Genomic DNA, 23,151 nt, shown 5'->3' with positions numbered 1-23,151 from the left:
AAGTCTGCCCTGTCTCAAACATTGCGTCTCTCCTGACATGCAGAGAGCGCTCATGCTGCGAAGGAGATCGCCAAAGGCTAATTTATGCACGCTCACGAAATGGCGTTTGAGTGGTTTCAATGTGTTTGTATAATCACCTCCCCGTTACCTTCTCCAAACGCTGACAGCCTGTCAATCATTTTGCAAGTGAATCCTCTGTGCGAGCGTAATCGCAATACAATTGCTGCACGTTGCAGTGCGGCAATCGCACATGCACAATGGCAATCGTTCGATCTGTATAAATATCGGCATAGCGTAAATCTCGAAATCGGGCCCATTGTTTAGAAAGTGGTGTATGACGGAAATGAAAATGCACAGCCTATCTTCGATTTTTTGTACAGTATTTACCTTGAAATCAAGAATAGGAATATATAGTTTCACTCTATTGCCTTTAAGTCAATACTAAAAGAAGCTAACTTACTTCATGTTGACGGCATTTGTAGCATAACATTATAGGAAACGTAGCCAAGAGTTTGCAAAAAGGCAATTTACCTTCTCTGGTCCAGTAGATGAATTAGTAGTAGCACTAGATTCCTTCATGAAATTATAATTGTGTCACAACTTAGAAGCAGTGCTTTAGGTTAATGACAGGAGAGGTCATATAAACAATATTATTAATAACGCGGAACTAGATGAAAGAAGGTCATCTCTCCCCAATGACCCAGTTACTGCTCGTGACTATAAAATAGAATGTATTCTATATTGGTTTCATGGTAACTTATTGCCAGTATCTTCAAACAACACATCATGTGCTTGCCAATTTCTTTTGGACAAGATTCTTTGTTTCATAAGAAGGGTGGTATGAGAGTATATTTTCTTAATCCTTTTTTGGAATCATAGGAAATATTTCATATTAAATCAGTCAACTAAGATAGATGGAAAGTGAGTGAGAGTACTGTAGGGAAAAAGAACACATTTTAAACTATATTGCAAGATTTTAATTAAAATGTTGCACTTTTCTGAAATGCTCCGATTTGACGGTAAGAGCGGTCTACAGATGTATCACCTGACAATTTGTCTTCTAATGTCAGGCAATTGTTGATTTTCTGCATGCTGCCTTATGGCAAAACATTGCATCAAGTGCGTTTCCAAAATAATATTATAGAAAATAGGCTTTATGTACCTGCCACTGAATCCTTTTCTTTTACATCCTCTTTGGCGGACACTTCTAACCTTTGGGACGTCCCAAAGCTGTCCCTAGGGGAGGATACACTCAGCAAAGATGTGCTAGACAAAAAGCAGTAACCAAAGCCAACTACTTTGGAGGCAGACACTCATACAGTATAGGGAATCTGCCCAGCTAGGGCTCTACACCACAATGTCCAGGAAGCTCTTTCCAACTTGAAAGATTTGGTCACGCACCCTGAACATTAACCAACATCTGTCGAAACACAACATGAGCCCCCACCTTATGCCTGACCATCTGTGGCCCTCCTAAGAGACCAAAAGAACATGGACAACAGAAAAACAAAGTCCAGCAAGGACTCATATCATGAAGAATAAACTTATACAATACATCTTTGCCAATTGGACCAGAAAAAAAAAATAAAATAAAACATATATAAATCTCCAAGATCCGGCACTCACTGGTACACGTAATAGCTGGACCAGGTGCCCTCCTCACTGTAACCTCTGATGCAAGGGTACACTGTCACATAGCCAAACAAACGGCAGCACTCCGGATAACAAAAAATGCTAAGTACTCATAGCTGAATACGTTTCAGCGCTTTTATCAAGCTTATAATACAAAGTGAATGACAATTGCAAACATTAAATGGCTCACCCCATATAGGCCAAACCTCCAGTGTGCCTCGTGTGCGCTGCCAGCCAGCAGTCGCACAGGAAGACACGTCATGTTCAACCCCGTGTGCAACCATGGTGATCACAATACACAATAACAAAACCACTATACTGAATGTACCAATATAAAGATCACAGCGTGTATACACACACTAAACTAAGAGCAGTTGTATGCATAAAACTAATGGTTACAACAGCATGTGGAAAAAATCTTACTCAAATATTGATTGTTACACCGGCAAAACCGTTGTAGTGATTTAAAAAAAAAAAAAAACATACATATGTACTTACTCAATTTGAGCATAAAAACATACCAGATAACAAAAAAATTCAAGACATAAATAGACAAACAATTGACAATATATGGATAGCAGCATATAAAATGAAACAACATTGAAACAATAATATACAAGGTGCCACATAACCTGTGGCATCAACTTCGTGCAACGATTGACTGTATTAACCATCAGAAATTAGACATAGCATCACAGACGAATTTAAAAATCACTAATACAGATACTAGGAAATGGCATGATCGCCAGCCATCAACTATTGCTTATAGGCATACAGATCCATACAACTACACATACAAAGATATGGCTTAACAAGAATCAAAATTAAACGAAACATTGTAGCCCTAAAGTCTCATATAAACCACGAGGGGACAATGTGTCCAATCTCATGATCCAATTGGCTTCACATTGTAGCAATTTTTTACCACGGTCACTGCCTCAGCTCAAGGGAGGCACATGATCGATAATGCGATAACGTAGAGTCGCTATGTTGTGTTTTGCCTCTGCAAAGTGCCTAGCCACTGGCTGTTCTCTAGTGCCAGTGGCAATGGCTGCCCTAAAAGACATCTCTGCCGATCAGGGCTCTGTTTGTGAAGCTCCGATCATCAGCCACAGCCAGTGGAGAGATGGAGACAAAGCTGTGTCTGTCACAATAGGGAAAAAATAAAAAATATGAGATATGGTAAGAACTTACCCTTGTTATCTCTATTTCTACGAAGTCCATAGGGTTCCACAAGATACCTTGGGGTATAGGTGTGACGTCAGTCATTGGGCACCAAAGAGTTAAGCTTTCAGCCTCCCAGGATGCACTAGGTCCCCCTCCTATACCCCGCCCCCGAGCCAAGGCATCTCAGTTAGTTACCAAGCCATAGGCCGGAGGAGGAGAAGGAAGAGAGAGGACAAAGATCTGGACACATACAAGAATCACATTCTCACCAGAGGGAGACGGAAAACCGGTGACCAGAGCAAAGCCCATCTGCAGCACAGGTGCGACAGGGCGGGAGTCCTGTGGAACCCTATGGACTTCGTAGAAATAGAGATAACAAGGGTAATTTCTTACCATATCTCATATTTTCTACTTCAGGGTCCATAGGGTATCCACAGGATACCTTGGGGATGTCCCAAAGCAGTATCCTTTAAGGGTGGGGACGCTCTTGTGCAGAAAGGAGAATCCGCCGCCCGAAGGAAGCATCCTGAGAGGCGAAGGTGTCAAACCTGTAATACCTCACGAAGGTATGGACAGAGGACCACGTAGCAGCCTTGCATATCTGGACTGCAGAGGCACCACGTCGAGCTGCCCACGAAGGACCCACAGACCTAGTGGAATGAGCCTTCACAGAAGGAGGAACCGGCAGGCCTTCATGAAGATAAGCTTCAGAAATAGCCATACGGATCCAGGCTGCCAAAGTTTGCTTTGAAGCAGGCCAACCCTTTTTACGGAAGCCATAGAGGACAAACAAAGCGTCCGACTTCCTAAACGAAGAAGTGCGGTCAACATAAGTCCTTAAGGCCCGCACAACATCCAAAGAGGCCTCACCCACGGAAAGACCCGGTGAGTTAAAGGCCGGAACAACGATTTCCTCGTTAACATGAAACTGGGAAACAACTTTGGGAAGAAACTCGGGCCGAGTGCGGAGCACTGCCCTGTTTCCATGAAAAACCAAGAAAGGGGGTCTACAAGAAAGAGCCCCTAACTCAGAACCACGTCTGGCCGAAGCAATGGCCAGAAGGAAAGCAGTCTTAGCTGTTAGCCATTTAAGATCCACTGAGCACAGTGGTTCAAACGGCGGTCCTTGGAGAGCCCTCAGGACCACAGCCAAATCCCAAGGCGCCACAGGTGGAACAAAGGGCGGCTGAATGCGGACAACACCTTGCATAAAGGTGCGCACATCCGGGATTGTAGCAATCCTACGGTGAAACCAAACAGACAGGGCCGAAACCTGTACCTTCAAAGAAGCAAGGCGAAGCCCATGATCTAGTCCCGCTTGTAGGAAGGCGAGAATCCGAGAGACGAAACTCCCGCGGTGCATAACCTCTCGGTCGACACCACTGGAAGAACGTATGCCACACGCGATGGTATATCCTCGCGGAAGACGGTTTCCGAGTTCGCAACATGGTACGCACCACAGAGCTGGAAAACCCCCGGGACCTCAGCATGGCCGTCTCAACAGCCACGCCGTCAAAGACAGCCGAGTCAGGTCGGGGTGAAGACAAGGACCCTGAGAGAGAAGGTCCGGTCGTAGCGGCAACCGCAGAGGACTGACCACGGACAGACCCTGAAGGTCTGAGAACCAGTGCCGTCTGGGCCACGCGGGAGCTATCAACAGGAGCGTCCCTCCTTCCTGTTTGAATTTCCGGATTACCCGTGGAAGAAGGGAGACCGGAGGGAACAGGTATGCGAACCGGAACGTCCACAGGACGGACAGAGCATCCACCAGAGACGCCCCTTCGTCTCTTGTGCGAGACCCGTACATCGGCAACTTGTTGTTGTGCCGGGACGCCATGAGGTCGATCTCTGGAAGACCCCACCTGTCCACCAGCAGTTGAAAAACGTCCGGGTGCAGGGACCATTCCCCCGGATGAACGTCCTGGCGACTTAGAAAGTCCGCCTCCCAATTTAGCACTCCCGGGATGAAGACCGCTGATATGGCCGGAAGATTGCGCTCCGCCCAAACCAGGATCCGAGAGACCTCTACGAGAGCCGCCCGACTGCGGGTTCCTCCTTGCCTGTTTATGTAGGCCACGGTGGTAGCGTTGTCCGACTGGACCTGTACCGGGTGACCCTGGGAGAACCCGATGTGCCTGATGGAGAGCATTGAAGACCGCACGGATTTCCAAGATATTTATGGGAAGCTCCGCTTCTGTCGGCGTCCACCTGCCCTGTAACAAGTGTGGACCCAAAACCGCTCCCCAGCCCCGAAGACTGGCGTCCGTTGTCAACAGGACCCAATTTGGAACCCAGAACGGACGTCCCTTGTTGAGGTGGGTCGTCTGTAACCACCAAGCAAGGGACAGGCGAACCTCCGGGGTGAGCACAATCGTCTGGGACTTCAGACACTGAGGCAGCCCGTTCCACTTGGACAGGATCAGGTGCTGCAGAGGTCTGGAGTGAAACTGGGCATATTCCACCATGTCGAACACCGACACCATGGAGCCCAGTAACCTCATCGCCGAGTGTAGGGACACCCGGCGGCTGTGCAAAGAATTGCGCACCCTTGACTGTAAAGCAGAGATCTTGTCCTCCGTCACGAAGATCCTTTGCTGTCCCGAGTCCAATAAGGCTCCAAGATGCAGAATCCTCCGAGACGGGATTAGAGTGGACTTCTGCCAGTTGATTAGCCAGCCGTGCCGTTGCAGCAGTGCAATGGTCAGGTCCAAGTGGTGTAACAGGAGCTCTGGAGATCCTGCCATCAATAACAGGTCGTCAAAGTACGGCAACATGCGGACTCCCTGCAGCCGCAGAGAAGCCGCCATGACCGCCATCACCTTGGTGAAAACCCGTGGTGCTGTCGCCAGGCCAAAAGGTAACGCCCGAAACTGGAAGTGGTCGCTGCGGATTGCAAACCTGAGGAACTGTTGATGGCGCAAAAGAATAGGGACATGCAGGTAAGCGTCCTGTATGTCCAATGACACCATGTAGTCCCCAGGTTCCAGCGCCAGAATGATGGACCGTAGGGTCTCCATCCGAAACTTCGGTACCCGCAAAGACCTGTTGAGTGCTTTGAGGTTGAGAATCGGACGATACGACCCATTTGGTTTCTGTACCAAAAAAAGATTTGAATAGAAACCCTGGCCCCTCTGGGAGAATGGAACAGGCACTATAACTCCAGCCTGGAGTATAGTGTGCAATACCTTCCGCAGCTCCGTAGCCTTGTTCCGGTCTGATGGTAGACCCGTGGTGAAGAATCGAGCCGGGGGTCTGTGCCGGAAGGAGAGGGCGTACCCGTGGGAGACCACCTCCAGAACCCAAGTGTCTGTCGTAGTGGTCGACCAACACTGGGCGAACTGCAGCAGGCGGCCTCCCACCCTGGGATCCCCCAAAGGTAGGCCCGGACCGTCAGGCCGCAGGCTTGTCATCTGGCTTGGGGGCCGGACGTCTGGTACTCCATGCCTGCTTCCGGGGCTTGACCGATTTCTTAGGGCCAGCCTGTCGAGGAAACGACTGTGGTTTGGGCCTGCCCTGGGCCCTAGATGACCGAAAGGACGATGGTCCAGAACCAGAAGGAGCAGCGGCCGACGGGAGACAAGCCGATTTGGCTGCCGCCAGCGTGGCCACAATCTTATCCAGATCCGGACCGAAGAGAACTTCTCCGGTAAACGGCAACGCCTCCAGACCCTTTGTGGAATCTGCGTCCGCCTTCCAGGATCGCAGCCACAAGGTGCGACGAGCAGCTACCGCTGCTGAAGAAATTCTAGACACCAGAGTACTAATGTCAAGAGCCGCCTCGTTGATGTAGGTGGCCGAATCACGGAGATTGCCAATCAACTCCGCCTGTTCGGCCGGACAGTCGGAATCAAAAGAAGCCTCTAATGAATCCGCCCAGCGCTCCATCGCTCTGGCAACCCAGCAAATGGCCATAGCCGGCCGTGCTGCCCCCCCCCCCCCCGCAAGGGAATAAGCGGACTTCAGGCAGATCTCCACCTTGCGGTCCGTAGCATCCTTAAGGGAGGACATGGATGGCATCGGCAATGTGGCACTACGGACAAGACGGGTCACGTGAGAATCCACCTGCGAACGGATAAGCCACTGCCAGGCGTCTCTGCGGCTGGTATCTTTTGCCAGGTTGTTTCCACGCCTCCTCTAAATGGTCCACCAACTGACCCGAAAGAGGAAAGACTGTGGCATCGCCCTTCACATCTTTGAAAAAGGCATACTTAGATTTAGCCGCTGGGGGAACTTCGTCCTCAATCACCAAGGCTGTGCGGACCGCCCGAATAAGTCCAGGAATATATACTTTGGACTTAGCATCAGCGTCCTTAGCATGGAGAGGTTCCTGATCGTAAGGATCCAGAATCTCTCCATCATCAGACGTCCCCTCGTCATCCTCATAAGGAGCCGACAGAGACGCCACCGGCCGTTTATGCGGCCGCATCACAGACTCCCCTTGCAACACATCTGACAAGTGCTGTACAGAACTCGTCAGGGAGTTAACCCACGCTAGCTCCTGAGAAACCGGGAACGGGGAAATAGGGAGACTGTGGGGTACCACCAATTGTCGTGGGAAACCCTGCATGGGTGACGACACCACTGACTGCTGGGACAAACCCATCGGTGTAAACGCGGGCTGCGGAGCTAATTGGCCCAGTAAGCGCTTGAGCGAAACAAGCCCAGGGCGGCTCCTGTACCGGTGCAGTAACCGTAAGAGGCCGCGCCATACGCCATAGACAAACACTGCCAGCAGAGGCCCTCCGCGCTACCCTCCCCCTCCGCTAACGGTACTTTACACGTAGTACACTGTAGCCGGAGGGGAAAATCACTTTCAGACATGATGGCACCACGTATGTGACCCCTCTCACCAATTATATATTTAAGAGGCAAGAGACCACCCTGCAGCACCGCACCGCAAGGGCTTAGCAGAAAAAACAGGGACAGTATAAAGCTGACAGTTTAGAAAAAAAGTTACAGGCAGCAGCGCTAGCACAGTCACATACAATGCAGAGAAATAACAATTCCTGCACTAACAGCGCTGATCACTCAACTACACAGACACAGGGCCTGGTAGGACACAGCGCTGCATACACAGACCTGACCACAGCGGAGGAGAGGTATGCGGGGGGACCCAGACCACGATGCTTCCGTCCAGGCTTCCAGCAGCGTTCACCATGCTTCAGAAAAGATGGCCGCCGAGGAGCAGAGAGAAGGCTGGCCTGGGGGAGGAGCGCTGACACAGGGCCAGTCAGCACAGTGCAGAGAGGGCTGTGTGCAGCGGGGGAGGCGCCGACTGTGAGACAGGGAAGGCGCGCTCCCCTGGCATGCATTTAACCCCTGGGACGCCGCAGCGCTACCGCTCTGCTGCGATCCGCTGTCCCTGGGGGTAGTGGAAGCGCAGGTTGGTCGCCTGGCTCCACGCTGCAGCCAGTCCCCAGGGAGCCCCCTGCCTGGGGACTTAGGACCATGTGATCAGCGGGGACCCTCCGCAGGACCCCGCTGCTTACCTCTGTTCCCCTTGAATCCGGCCATGTCCGGAACATCTGGGGTCACCGCTAGCTGTGACCCCAGATGTCCACCAGCATCCCCGGATCAGTACTGGCGTTCTGGTACCGGCGGGGTGTAGGGAAGACAGCATGGACGTCAGGACTGACTGTCCATGCTGTTCATCCAGATGTGCAGCCACAGCTGCATGAAGAAAAAGCTTCAGGGGCTCTTCTAAGTCCCCCTCTAGCAGGTGCCTCCGACTACGGTCGGGCACCAAACGAAACTGGGATGCCTTGGCTCGGGGGCGGGGTATAGGAGGGGGACCTAGTGCATCCTGGGAGGCTGAAAGCTTAACTCTTTGGTGCCCGATGACTGACGTCACACCTATACCCCAAGGTATCCTGTGGATACCCTATGGACCCTGAAGTAGAAAAGGAGATTTTATAATCTCTTTATAAATAATAAAATGGACCCACTGCTAGTAATCAACGTTTCAGAACCTGTAGTTCTTTCATCAGGATACAGTATCCGGTTAAAACAACTAAAGGTTCTGAAACGTTGATTACTAACATCGGGTCCATTTTATTATTTATAAAGACATCCCGAGTGCTAAAATAATATAATACACACACACACACACACACACACACAATGTGATGAACACGGTTTGGCTTAAATCTCCCTATATGCAAAACCACATGTTGGAACACAGTATTAAGTAAAGTGCTAAAGGTTTTGCTGATAAGACATTAATGTAATAAATGAACATTTAACTGAGAAAAGAACAGGGGTGGAATTTAATCACATGAGAATAAGCCATGGTGTAATCAAAGCAATAAATGGAAGTTTCAATTTCTCGGTCAGCAAAATTAATAAACTGCTCATTTACAAATAACATTCATTGCAAATAGAATTGCCATTAAGCATTACATTTCTGCCATAGATTAACATGTAAGGGAACTTTCAAGGCAATATCAGAAAATTGGATGGTGACACTTATTATACAATCTGTGACTAGCTAGTGAGAAAAAAAAAAAAAAGTCTTTGCTATAGTGTAGAAAGGACGTCTTATGGAGTTTCAGTGGGAATACATAGGACCCACAGAACATCTAGCAATAATCAGTTATTTACTTGTGCTCACTTTAATAGTCAGTAAGAGCCATCTTATACTTTTATAGAAGAACAAATGGCCCATACATAAATAGAGGATACAAATATTAAATATACTAGTTAAGGGATAAAATGGTTTAATTGTAGTCAGTCAATACGGCAGAACACCGCCTGTTAAAGGCATTCTGGGCTGAAAAAAGTGTGACCATATTGTGAGAACTATATAATCTTAGCCAAGACAGTCAATCCGATTAGTAGTAATAAAGAGGATAATGGTGTCAGGTATGATTGGATTAGCCTCTATCGCTCTAAGTAAAGGAAAGAAGGCATTCATCTCAGATACGCACGCTTCTAACTCCTGTTTCATTTTGGCAAATTCATCCTTTGTCATGGAGCCCTCTCCTTCCCCCAGCTTCTGCATTTTGTCTCTGGGTCCATCAAAGTCAGGCTTCGCAGGTGCTGGTGGAATCTACAGTAAAAAGAAAAATGAACCACAAGTAAAGATGAGGACACCCTCACTATACAAGTATGACAGGAGGGAAGCATTCTTAAAGGGACATTCCCAAAAGTGGAAATGGAATATATTGTACTATAATTTCCTCCATTTCCAAGTTGCAAGCAATGCGCTAATAGAGGAAACTGCATAGGGGGAAGCCACAGGAAACAGATGCACACATGATGGAACACAGCCTGTGTGGTCCAAAACTGACCAGTGCTATATCCATACTAGCTATATTCAGCCATATATACCAAACCAAATGTGATATGACATAATAAAATGAAGCCTTGGTGGAATTCGCCTACATATTTGCTCCTGGAAGATACATTTTTGGCCAGATATATAACCTGCTTATGGAGGACTCACAATAAAACCAGCGTACTCCTCAGTCTCGGTAAGAGCATCATGTAACCAGATGAAGTCTTCATGCTGACGTATTACAGAGAACTCTGGGCTCTGAAATGTATTCAGTGTAGTCTGAAAGACAGTTTAGAAACATTCCATAAAGAGCAGACCACTGATATACACAATTTTCAAGATAAAAATTTACAGCTGTGCAATGGGAAGAACTTTCTGCACCTATCGGTTAGACAGAACACACTGATTGGCTAGAAGGAACTAAAGAGAAATTCACAGGTCACTCCCAGCTCACCTTTGTATGAACAGTGAACTTGACTTTGTCTCTCTCACTTAGGGCATCTGGAATATCAATCTGCAGAGATGGGTCAGTGTTCAGGTCCACCGATACAGACCGCACCTGAAATCAGAAATGTACTGAATTAGAACACAGAACCACAGTTTCACCATCAAAGCGTGTAACATGGGCAGCACAGATGGTGGATCAATTCCCACTATGGCCGTAACTGTATACAAAACTGAGTTTGTATATTCTCTCTGTGCTTGCATGGGTTTCCTCCGTGTGCTCAGATTTCCTCCCACTCCAAAAATATACCGGTAGGTTAATTGGCTCCCAACAAAAATGAACCCTAGTGTGTATGTATGTGAGCATGGTGGTAGGGAATATAGAGTATAAGCCCCACTGGGGCAGGGACTGATTTGATTGGCTAAATATTCTCTGTAAAGCACTGCGGAATATGTGTGCGCTACATAAATAACTGGTACTAAATAATAACAACAACATACATGAAGTGTTTATCATCAGAAAACTAGTATTCCACACAACCAATCCCAAATCCATACTCCATTTGATTGAAACTGTTTAATAAAGTAGTTAGTGACCATTATTGAGAATATTATGCTAAAGTGTTTTACTACAGAGGCACAAAATCCAATTTTTAATAAATAAAATGAAATGTTAATGATAAAATAGTGTTCATCATTTTTCCACCTGAAAATTATACCTGTGTACTGCAAACCTGACCGGAATTGCTGGTGCTGTCTAGTTATTTTAAACAAAGACCTTCACAGTAAAATAATATATTAAGGATATTCCTTCCAAAACATATTCAAGTATAAAGGATCCCCCAGATGTACTATAGAGGGATCGCAGCAAATATTCACAAATGCTGGCTGCTGTGCTGCCAGACTTACAAAGCTCTGTAATATGAAGCATTCTGGAGCTTGGCCACGATAAGTAATACCATCTCCAGATGGTATGATCCTATATATCGGCAGCACAGATGGTGTAATGGTTAGCATTACTGCCTCACAGCACTGAGGTCGTGGGTTCGATTCCCACCACGGCCCTACCTGTGCGGAGTTTGTATATTCTCCCTGTGCTTGCGTGGGTTTCCCCCGGGTACTCCGGTTTCCTCCCACACTCCAAAAATATACTGGTAGGTTAATTGGCTCCCAACACAAATTAACCCTAGTGTGTATGTGTGTGCGCAAGTGATAGGGAATATAGATTGTAAGCTCCATCGGGGCAGGGACTGATGTGAATGGCCAGCTATTCTCTGTAAAGCGCTGCGGAATATGTGTGCGCTATATAAATAACTGGTAATAATAATAATAATAATATTAGCCAATGGGCTGCTAGTTTGTACAATTTTCGGGAGAGGGATTGTCCAGATCCCTCTCCGCCGGCCACTGGCGACACATACTTGCATGCAGTGTGCGCCGAGGACCTGAACAGGAAGCCATTTCATAGTGTTACGCTATCACACTGCTTCCAACGCTTTGTCAGGACAGGCTCTTAACGGAGCCAGTCTACTGGCAAGAGACAAAAAGTAAATTTGCGGGAAAATTAAAATCCACCACCAGCAGGCAAATGGTAGAAAAAAGACAATTAAACTAAAGATATTTAAAAAAAAAAAAAAAAAGAGAAAGAAAAAAGCAGTAGCATTATGCTATCATGGATGGTGGCTTACCAACCTGGAAAATAGGCCATTGTACTCACATTGTCATCATCATTTCTCTGACTCTTAGCGTGCTGCTGGTGACTTGGGGTCTATTAAAGCACAACTGCAATTACGCACACAATCCGCCATTTGTTGCGTACTGCGCATGCATCGCAGTGCGCTAACTAGCCATTGCGATCGGGACCTCGATCGCAATGACTACACAGACCCAACGCAGAGTGATTGACAGTAAGTGCAGTTTGTGGGTGGTAATGGGGGGGTTGGCGAAATGCAGGCGTGCCAGTGCATTTGAACGCCGTTGCAGGGGGGTGCATAAATTATCCACAGCAATGCCATACACAGCTTGAGTACTCAAAGCGTGCGACGAGGTTAGCAATTCCCAAGTAAGGTCAGAGCTTATGCATGTGTGCGTGAGGCTACAATGGTACTCAATGTTACCGATGGTTTCCTAGTCTTGCTAAGGATTACGGATGTGTGTAAGGTGGGCGTCCTTATGTTGTGCTGCGACAGCATAGCGATCGCAGTGGATTAGCATACTATCGCAGTGAGACTGCGTGCGTAATCGCTATTGCAATCACAGTTGTGATCCGTAATAAATTAGGCCCTTGGTTTTTTATATATAGCTACGCCCTAGCTTCTAATGCAGTGATCTCCAAAACAGTGTGTCTGTATCAGAATACCAGGCTGGCTGCATCACAAGAATTTAGAGATGATACAGGAAATCCATTAAGCACATTTGACAGATTATAAAGTACATTTTAATAGCAAGATAATTCATTTCAGTATTGAAAACATAGTGTGTGTGTGTGTGTGTGTGTGTGTGTGTGTGTGTGTGTGTGTGTGTGTGTGTGTGTGTGTGTGTGTGTGTGTGTGTGTGTGTGTGTGTGTGTGTGTGTGTGTGTGTGTGTGTGTGTGTGTGTGTGTGTTAAGAACTCCACTCAATTTCAAACCAGCAAATTGCAGCAAAACACTCCATAAACTCATTCCATAGAATGCCCAGGTCTTGAACTTCTAAAATGACTCCACATGCTGCAGACACAATCTTTGCCATTACAGCGCTGAATACAATTCAGGATGTTATGAAGGTAGAATAGAACAGAAGTCACATGGAACAAATCATCTGCTACATAAACTATTAACTGTGTTAGGAATATAACTTGCCAGCATATCCTGCAGACTGGGAGGCAGCTACACAAATTGGGATTCAGCAGACACAGGAGAAATCATATCCCAAGATGCATTTTAGCAGATTGTCTGCACTTCTAACCAGCATGACACAAATAAAATAGGGTAAGTGCTGGAACTCAGCTTTATATAGGAGCACTTGGTTCACAATAACTGGAGTCGAAAGGGAAACTTTATAGCCGGCATATCTGCACTATACTGTTTTAGAGCAATGGGGTATGTGTCCACCTCTGCTATCTCCACAGAATGCCCAGTTCATTTAACCAAGATACAATGACCTCAGATACCATGTGCTACCCAGGTTTCACAAAAAGTTCGACTTTACATTGTGCAAGTGGAAAAAGAATCACATTCATTTATCTTTTCTGCCATTTTATTTATTCAGAATGAAAATTCACACAAAAGGACCCTATTTAATCACAATCTACAATTTTAATGTACAAGGGCTCATTGATAAGTAATGAGACTGCCTCTGTTTTTGTCCCATAGGTAGACGTGGCAACACTGTGTAGTTATTGTGCAGCTCATACATCGATGTACATTGATGTGTCTGAACCTGCGGTTGGACTGCCGTAGTCTTCTTTGTTTGGTCACAGCGAGTGGAAGATCTTTGTATGTTTCGTCATGGCAGATGAGGAAGACGTGTCCGAGATTACATCAGAGATGTGCGATTGAATTGTGTGTTAAACTTGGAAAAAGCGTAAATGAAACTCATGAAATGTGACGGCAAGCATATGGTGGAGAAACAATTAGCCGTGCTGCAGTATTTTGGTGGTGGAAGCACTTTCAAAAAGGGTAATACGCGAGTTACTGATGAAGCGCGTTCTGGGAGACCATCCACCACGGTTACAGATGTCAACATTGCCAAAGCTGTGGAGATGTTGCAACATGACAGAAGGTTAACTTTACACAAACTTTCGACTTCACTTGGCATCTCACTTGAACGGGTTCAGCATATTGTGACAAAGGAACTGAAAATGCATCGCATGTGTGCCAGGTGGGTACCCAGAAATGTCACAGAAGAGCAGATGCGACAACGAGTTGAATGGTGCAAGAATACCCGATTTCCTGACATCGATTGTGACGTATCGTGGATTCGTTATTATGATCCGGAATACAAACAACAGTCCAATGTATAGAAACACGCAAATTCGTCTCCGACAAAAAAATTCTGTGTGATTACTTCGCCATGTAAAATCATGTTTCTGCTGTTCTTTGATGTGCACGGTATAATCTTACAGCATTGGGTTGCCCGTTGACAGACAATTCATGGTAACTACTATGCAAACGACCTGAAAACCCATTTGCGTGGAGCCATGAGGAAGAAAAGACCACATTTGCTAAAGAAACAGTGGTTTGTGCTCCAAGACAATATCCGACCACAGGTTGCTGCTGTTGAATTGGAAGCACTGACTTATAATTAATGGGACAGCACTGGAACACTCTCCATATAGCCCGGACTTAGCGTCCTGTGATTTCTGGACATTCCCAACCCTGAAAATACAACTGCGCGGAAAGAAGTTCTCAACAGATGAAATGAAAAATGCCACAGCTGCAACACTAAAAGTGATGTCACAAAACAGTCTACTGCACGTCTTTGAATCGTTGTTGAACACATTCAATAAATTTTTTGCAGTGTAAGGACGCGAATTTGAAAAAGAAAAAAATGTTCAGATCCCGTGGAGTCATCTGAATCAGAATTAAAAAAAAAATCAGTCTCATTACTTTTCTTTTTTTAAATTGTGTTTATTCATGAATTTTTGAAATTACACCCAAAAAAAAGAAAAAATTACAATATCAGCATTATGTGGAGACATGACCAGTGAGAAATAAAAGAGAAAAAATTGCTTAACAGACAAATTGTGACAGATCAGATATAAACAAAGGCTTACAATATAAAATAATAAAAAGCAGAGCTTTTAGGTAAACTGAGACAGTAGCAAAGTGTTATCTCACTTTGAGTACTGACATAATATAAAAAAAAAAACATAATTTAGTAGTAGTGGTGCGGGAACCCGAAGGCGCCATTCAGGCCCACACAACACAAGAACACGAGAATAACAGCTATCATTGCTCTAGAAAAAGGATCAACCCCAGCGTCCATGACCAGACCACATCACTCTAATATCAGCCTGTCAATTTAGGGCAGGCACTAAACAAGGATCACCCTATATAAACTAGCACAATATATACGCTAGTCATAGACTCCCAATACCATTACCTACCACCCCCCAAATCCACCCACCTTATATGACCATACACCAACTCATGGCATATCTGGATCCCCCAACAACCCCCCTAGACTATTCTAACCCTCTACTCACCCAACCACCCTTCCCAAAGAATTAGGGGCAGCAATTCCAGTGTGCCTCAAGGCCATGGTGTATCCAGCCAAGGATGAACAAGGTCACTAGGAAACTCCTGAGAATAAAACCCTAACCTAATTCTAAACAAACAGAATTAGACCCTACGGGTGTGCAGTACAGAATATCATAGAAATGCAAAAACATGCAAGATAGAAGTTCACAGTACAATTAATAGGATCCCGAAAATATAAATGAAGAGTAACCATATCAAAACAAAATGACAAATACATTTAAATCACAACAAAATACAAAAACATAAGCATATATCAGAAACATAAATCAAGGAGGAAGATGGAAGCAGAGCTCTCTACCACAGCCATTGGAACCCGCACTGTAGACATATTTGGTCGCAAGGAGGATGTAATTTCAGCACCTGATCCTCCAACTTCTTTCCTGAGCTAGCAATAGCCTGAAGGATTCTATCCATGATATGCACAGAATAGAGACAGGATTCCAGTCACAGGAAAATCAGGATGACACAGTAAAGCAAGAACCTCAGGAGTATCCAGGAGAAGAAACCGTCCTAACCACAATTGAAACCTTAGGAGACAGACCTGAACGGACACCAGCCACAGTTTCCCAGGAGAACAACAAGCAGGATAGCTCAGAAGTAGATGAGGGGCACAGAGTCCAGAGCACAAACAGCCACCAGAAGACAGCAAGCACCGAGAAGCAATCCACAAACAGGAGCCACCGGACCCCAAGGGGAGTCTAATAGGGAGAACGCCAAACTGAGGAATAACTTCCAAGATGGCCACATGGCACGGGCAAGGACCGAGGGAGACAGTCACAGGACCACCGGCAGCTGGACAGCGGCAGGACCGACGAGACCACACAGCGGCTGGGAAGCCACGATCCCAGAAGACCCTCACAGGCAGCGGAGGAGATAGTCAGAAGGATGCCAAGATGACGCCCCGGCGACCGCAGCAGGAAGAGGCCCCGAGGCAGGACAACCCAGCACGGAGAGACAAACAGCAACCGAAGCTCCACCAAGTCACCCCCAGAGAGCAGAGGAAGATCCAGCTTCATAAAAAGGTAAGCAAAGAAACCATCTGTGGCCGCAGGATATAAAAGCAGGATTTCTAGGCTGGAGTACAGCAAGACTCGCGTCCTACTTCATGCCTATCCAGGCCACGCCAGTCTCATTACTTTTCAATCAGTCTTCATAGATGGGATAAATAATTTTTGCCTAAATTTACAATGTGAATGAATATTACCTGGAAAGTTAGCAAGAAACTCTTGATGGGAGTCAGGTTCCGATAAGAGCCCATCCCGGTGAAGAATTGGAAGCAGAGTGATAATTTACACTATCGCTCTGCTTCCTGGATTAGATTCTCCATGGCTAGTGCACGTGTGAGCCCATCAGTCAGCGTACGAGTCATGGAGGAGGCAATGGAGAGGAATACAGAGGAGCTCTCTTCAGTAAATTAGGCAATAAATTAGCCCATAGTTTAATATAGGCTAACGCCATCTTCATGTAATGTAAGCTGATGGGGTCAATTTCCAAAATGTATATCCGTCAGCATCTTAAATCCTGCAGATCCTGAAGTCAAACAATCATTTGTATTTTTACTTTTATAAAATCTTAATTGCTTGATGCACAAATCCAGATTCACACAAAGTTCTGTATTGCAAACCTCTCAAACTCAACTAGATTTGGAAACAGTTATATTATATAGATCAGGGGTTCCCAACCACGGTCCTCAAGGAACACTAACAGTCCAGGTTTTAAGGATAAAACAGTCCAGGCAACTTAATTAGTACCTCAGTTATTTTGATTAAACCATCTGTGCTTTAGCATGGATATCACCAAAACCAGGACTCTTAGTGTGCCTTGAGGACCGAGGTTGGGAATCACTGATATACCGTAGATACATAGTCGATAAAACAGAATTTTAAAGGAAATTTCACTTTTGACCAAGGAAGCTTCTGACATGCCGTGAGTTACAGTGGTGTCCATGTCTATGCCTGATAGAGATAGTATTGTTTCACCTAAGGAAGAGGAAGTGACCTAATGGACCTGCTAAAAAAGGGGTGAAGCAGATAAAGAGTTGGTGGTTGAAAATTGAAAATTTTTTCCAACTGACACTTGCATTCATATCAGCATGAGGGTTCGGTATACATGTTCAACATTCATATTGCAGACACTGACCATGTCGACATTGTTAGAATGTTGACATACTGGTCTTCTAGTCATTCTGTCCCTAACCTTCCTGGAAATGTCGATATTATGACAAAGTAGACATTTCTGGTGTCAACACTGTCAATATAGACATATCCGTCCTCTATTAACCATGTCACCACGTAGTCTACCTCTTAACTCCCCTTACACTGGCTCACTCCTTATGTCTTCTGTTTGTCTCCCCCTTCCCTTGAGCCTGTAAGCTCCATGTGCAGGGCCTTCCTCCATCCTGTTCTCATCACCTACTTCTCCTGCACACCTGCCACACATCCTCCTTTGGCTCTCTGCCCCTGAACGCCAATCATCTGCGTTTTTGTTTTTTCAGGCGAACTAGACCTGTCATTTGCACCCACGCTGACAGTTGCACACATTGCATCAGTGTCTAGATTTTTTGGGGGGCGAATACCTTCCACAGCTCTCAAGGTAAAGCTGCCAAATCTTACATAGTTACATAGTTATTTAGTATCAAATAAGTAAGCTATTAGACCACATAGCGACAATAAGACAGAGAGAAATCTTAAATCTAAAAATCATTGCTTTGTTTGTCTGTCTGTCTGTCAGGTTATGCATTCAGACACCCCTTCACCAATTGGGATGAAGCCAACACGAGGTGGTCCAGTTGAATCCTGGCCAGGTTTTAGGAGGGTTAGGGTCTCGGTCAGACCTCCCGTTGGTGTACGCTGGGCAGAACTTTGACCCGGGAGCCTGTTCTGGGCCTTTCACTGGATGGCTATGGATGAAAACTTCATAGAGGGGTGGCAATTGGTCGGGGATGCCTAATGAAGTAGTTGGGGACCCGGTCGTACCTCACCGCGGAGTGTGCCAGGCAGAACTTTGACCCAGGTAGCCACTGGATGGATTTGGACGATAACACATAATAAAACTTAATAACTTGAAGATTTAAACTGGGGCAATGGTGGGTACTTCAGCTAGTATTTTAACAAAGGAAAAACTATCATTTCCAGAACAACAGGATACACATTTGCAGTGCAACTACAACAAACACTAGGAGACCATCAGTTTCAACAAAATGATTAATTCCCTCCTAATATGAGGAAAATTTCACATAGAAAAACTTTATGTAATTACAGTAGGTGTTCATTCCGACTAATGGCTTGCTGCTCTTCAATGCTGTGCCCACTTGTTAGCTCCGGAAAGTGTGCACAAAGGTCCTCCCCGTCGCCCTGAATCACAGCAATCATTATAATGGCAGTTAAAAAGTAACATCAGCAAGACAGAGTGTAGCGTTATGCTGCTCTGATAGGAGAAGGTGAGGGACCAGTATGCAGACGGGAAGCTGGTGGACCTAATCTCGACAGCCGGCTTCCCGACTGCTTTATCCTGGCGAGGGTTAAATGACAGAAGTCTAAATCTAGACGCCTGTCATTTGACCGGCGCCCGGCATCCCGATCGAAGTGATGCCGAGCGCAGACAGCCGCTGGGGGGTTTAAGTGTAGGGCTCCCGGGAGGGGACTTAGGGTTAGGCACCCCCCCCCCGGGGGTTAGGGTTAGGCTAGGAGGGGGGGGGGGGGGGTTAGGGTTAGGCACCCCCGGGGACTTCGGTTTAGGCGGCAGGGAACGGGGGGGGTTAGGTTTAGGCACTGGGAGGAAGGTTAGGCACCCCTAAGGAGGGTTAGGGGGGGGGGGGGATTAGGTTAGTGAATACTTACCTTAGGGACGATCAGGATTTTCATCCATGTCGGGCAGCCGCTGTCGGGATTCCAACCGATTTCGAGGGGCCAGAGGATGAGCATTTACATTCAATAGCTTCCTGCTCTGGTTCAGGGATAACATGACACCATAAAGGTGTTATTAAAATTTGTGGAAACTAGAGAACAGTTACAAATCATTAAACATATGATGCTGCTCATATGCACAATACAAAGGTTGGAAAATCCTAGAAGCCAGGTAAGAATGTGCTGAATAAAAGTACTGCGGGTCTTTTGTGCCTTATGTCCATTGAGGTTGCCGGAAGCTTCCCTGCTGACTTATAGTATATTTTTGCAGAAAATTCTAGAATACTATATTATTTTACCACCCCTGTATTACAAGGTATTTAATATGGAACAAGATTTTCTATGATAACTAGTACTGATTGCTCTGCTATAAAACTTCCCACTAACCCTACCACTGCCACAACCTAAACAAATGAGAAGGGCATTCCTGTTAACAAACCAAAATACTACCACTTCGTCCATTACAGTAACTGCAAGAGGAACATATGAGGGGAAATTGGGGGAAAAACTGTATTTTTTACCAGGTGAAAAGTGTTTTTTGTTGGCATATCAGTTAATTTTCAAATTTGGTATCTTGTTTTGACAATGGCATAACTATGTTGTAACGGGGGGGGATGCATTCTGAATGCTGGTGGACAGGATCCCGACATCAATATACCGGACGTCAGAATCTCAACGCCCGTCAGAATGCCGACACAGATATCTAGAAGAGGATCAAGATACCAACCTTCGGCATCCCGACCGATAAGTATCCGGGTTAGCTTTAGGCACCCACCCGGGAGGGTTAGGCTACGGGGAGGGGGGGTAAGGGTTAGCCACCCCCTCCCCGGAAGGGTTAGGTTTAGGGTGCAGGAAGGGGGGTTAGGGTTAGGCACCACTGGGGGGGGGAGGTTAGGGTTAGGCACCGAGGGAGGGTTAGTATACTTACCGGCACCTGTCGGTATTTTAGACATCGGGATGCTGCGATCGGTCTTCTGACCGCCGGCATCCCGTCTACCGGGATTACATATAGATTCCAACAGGAGGACTATGTTCCCCCACTTAATTTCTGTACATCTTCTCTTTAAAACTCTATATAGTTCAAGACAGGAAATAGTGGCGTTCTATAAAAGATAGGAATGGACGAGTTTATGGTCTTGCGTGAAGAAGTTAAAAGAAAACAAGGAAAAAATACACTCGTGTGCAATAATGGATATAGTAAAAGCTGCTGGACTGATCTGCTCATACAAGGCTCATATATCACTTTCCTATTTCAACAATATCTGGATCTAAGGTAAACAACTAGAAACTGCTGAATATGAGGGAATCATGAAAGAAGTTGAGAGCACCAACATCCTATTAGATAAATGTCAGGAAACAGGCTGAAATGAGAGCAAACCATGGATTTACTTAAAGATACAGGACTCGATTCTGAGTCACAGTAATGTGTATGCAACGCCAGACACATGCAGCCAACGGAAAGCTAATGCTACTATACGCACGCTCAGTGGCGCATGGATCTATGACATTGAATCGCACATATGTTCGCAAAGATGCATATGCAGCGGGAGAAGCATGAACAGCATGAAAAGAAATCACTAGACGCAGCCGCATTTGAACTTTCCTGCGACTCAGAATCAGGCCCACAGTCTGCAAAATAACAGTAACAATATCACAGTATTTAGTGGTCACTAACAAATGAATGTAAGGTGGGTGAACAATGCAGATGTACTACGGAGTGTAGGAGCAGGATATTGTGGTTCGTATTTGGGACCTGATTCAGCATGGATCGCAGCTGCGTAATCACACGCAATGAAGCTGCAAAAATATGCTAATATCTGCCACCGCTCAGCCAGCATAGACAAACCCACTACCGCTTTCTCACATTCCGTAATACATCGCAGTCCTACGTATACATCGGTACCATCGGCCCCTCAGCTTAGTTCAAAAGTAGAGCAACATATTCATTTAAAATTTTTAGTTATATTGAACAAAAGCCCCACAGAATATTTCCATATGCTAAAGCTGGGCACACATGGGCCGACATATTGGGCACATGGTCTAATGTGTACAGTCTATTGCGCACTCCCGTGGGTCATTAATCGCATCTTCTGAGCTGCCTACAGTGGGGACCGATCAGAAGATATCTTGAACACCACCATGCTCCTGGATTTGGCCACTAAATGATATCATGCAAATGCACAGTATATCGTTTAGTGTGTACAGCTGATGGACATATCGTGCATTCGGCCACAATCCAGGATCGTGTAGTGTGTACCCAGCATAACCGAAGCTTACGGGGCACCTGCATGTGTGTTACAAAAGATTTTGTGACGGTCGTGAAAATGTCAAAGATGATGAACGTCCCAGAAGGACTTGCACATCAAAAACAAATTAAAATGTGGAAAAAATTAAGAAAAGTATTAAAATTGACAGTTGACTCTGAATGATAGTTTCTTTGTCGATATTTATTATTTCTGCTGTTAGGCAAGTTTTGCATCAAGATCTTAAAATGACAAATGTTGTGCTAAAATGGTTCCAAGGCTTCTCACTGCTGAGCAGAAAGAAAAGTCAAAAGCGAATTTGTACAGTCATTTTGGAACAAATTCAAGAGGATTCCCATTTTTTAGATAAAGTTATTACCGATGATAAAACATGGATCTTTCAGTACGTTCCTGGGACAAAACACCAGTCCATGCACTGGAAAACACCATCACCACCAAGAATGAAGAATGCAAGTCAAAGCAAATCCAAATTCAAAGCCATGGTAATTGTTTTCATTGATAGCAAGGGTGTTACTTTGGAAGACTGGGTTCCAGAAGGCGCAACAGTGAATCAACATTACTACAAAAATGTTCTAGCAACTTTGCAGAAAAAAAATCAGAAGAAAGAGGCCAGAGATGTGGAAACGTGGTGTTGTCATCCTCCGGCAGGACAATGACCCAGCCCACACAGCTCTCTCTGTTAAGCAATTTTGGCAGAGTAACAGATTGCAGAGCTAGAACACCCTCCATACTCACCAGACCTAGCACCATGTGACTTTTCTTTTCCTTAAATTAAAATCTGTACTCAAGGGAACCCATTTTGCATCAGTTACTGAGGTAAAGAAGAAAATGACAGAGCTGTGGAGACAGCTGACAGATAATGAGCTACAGCACGGCTCTGACCAATGGAAAATAAGAATGGAGCGGTGTGTGCATGCAGAAGAGGAGTACATAGAAGAGGAACAGAGATAAAACTTACTTATTATAATTAAACAAATTATAGCTTCAGTCTCGTTATTTATTGCCACTATTCGTGGCAATAATTAAGTATATATCGCCCGAATGTATCAAATATCACATGCAGGGACGGGTTCCAAAAGCAGCCCGTCTCTGATGTGTTCGTAGTGAAGACACCGCATAAGTGGTCTCTTCACTCCCAAGCGCTACTGCATCTATGGGTGACATTAAGCCCATAGGCTACAGCGGCTAACGCTAATCTTCAGGAGACTGCGGTCGGAAAT

General features: G+C 45.6%; 1 protein-coding gene across 1 annotated transcript in view; it reads right to left on the bottom strand.

Annotated features, from left to right (window-relative positions):
- The window catches only part of SNX5 (sorting nexin 5), a 63,383-nt gene that overhangs the window by 13,547 nt on the left and 26,685 nt on the right, over positions 1-23,151 (bottom strand). Inside the window, exons 2-4 of the mRNA XM_088477351.1 lie at positions 10,530-10,634; positions 10,244-10,354; positions 9,726-9,847 (exon numbers count right to left, since the gene is read on the bottom strand). Coding sequence (XP_088333477.1) covers positions 9,726-9,847; positions 10,244-10,354; positions 10,530-10,634 — 338 coding nt within the window. The remainder of the gene's footprint in view (positions 1-9,725; positions 9,848-10,243; positions 10,355-10,529; positions 10,635-23,151) is intronic.

Source organism: Taudactylus pleione, unplaced genomic scaffold, assembly GCF_031769625.1.
Source record: "Taudactylus pleione unplaced genomic scaffold, aTauple2 ptg000201l, whole genome shotgun sequence".
NCBI lineage: Eukaryota > Metazoa > Chordata > Amphibia > Anura > Myobatrachidae > Taudactylus > Taudactylus pleione.
This window is presented reverse-complemented; position numbering and strand designations above follow the sequence as displayed.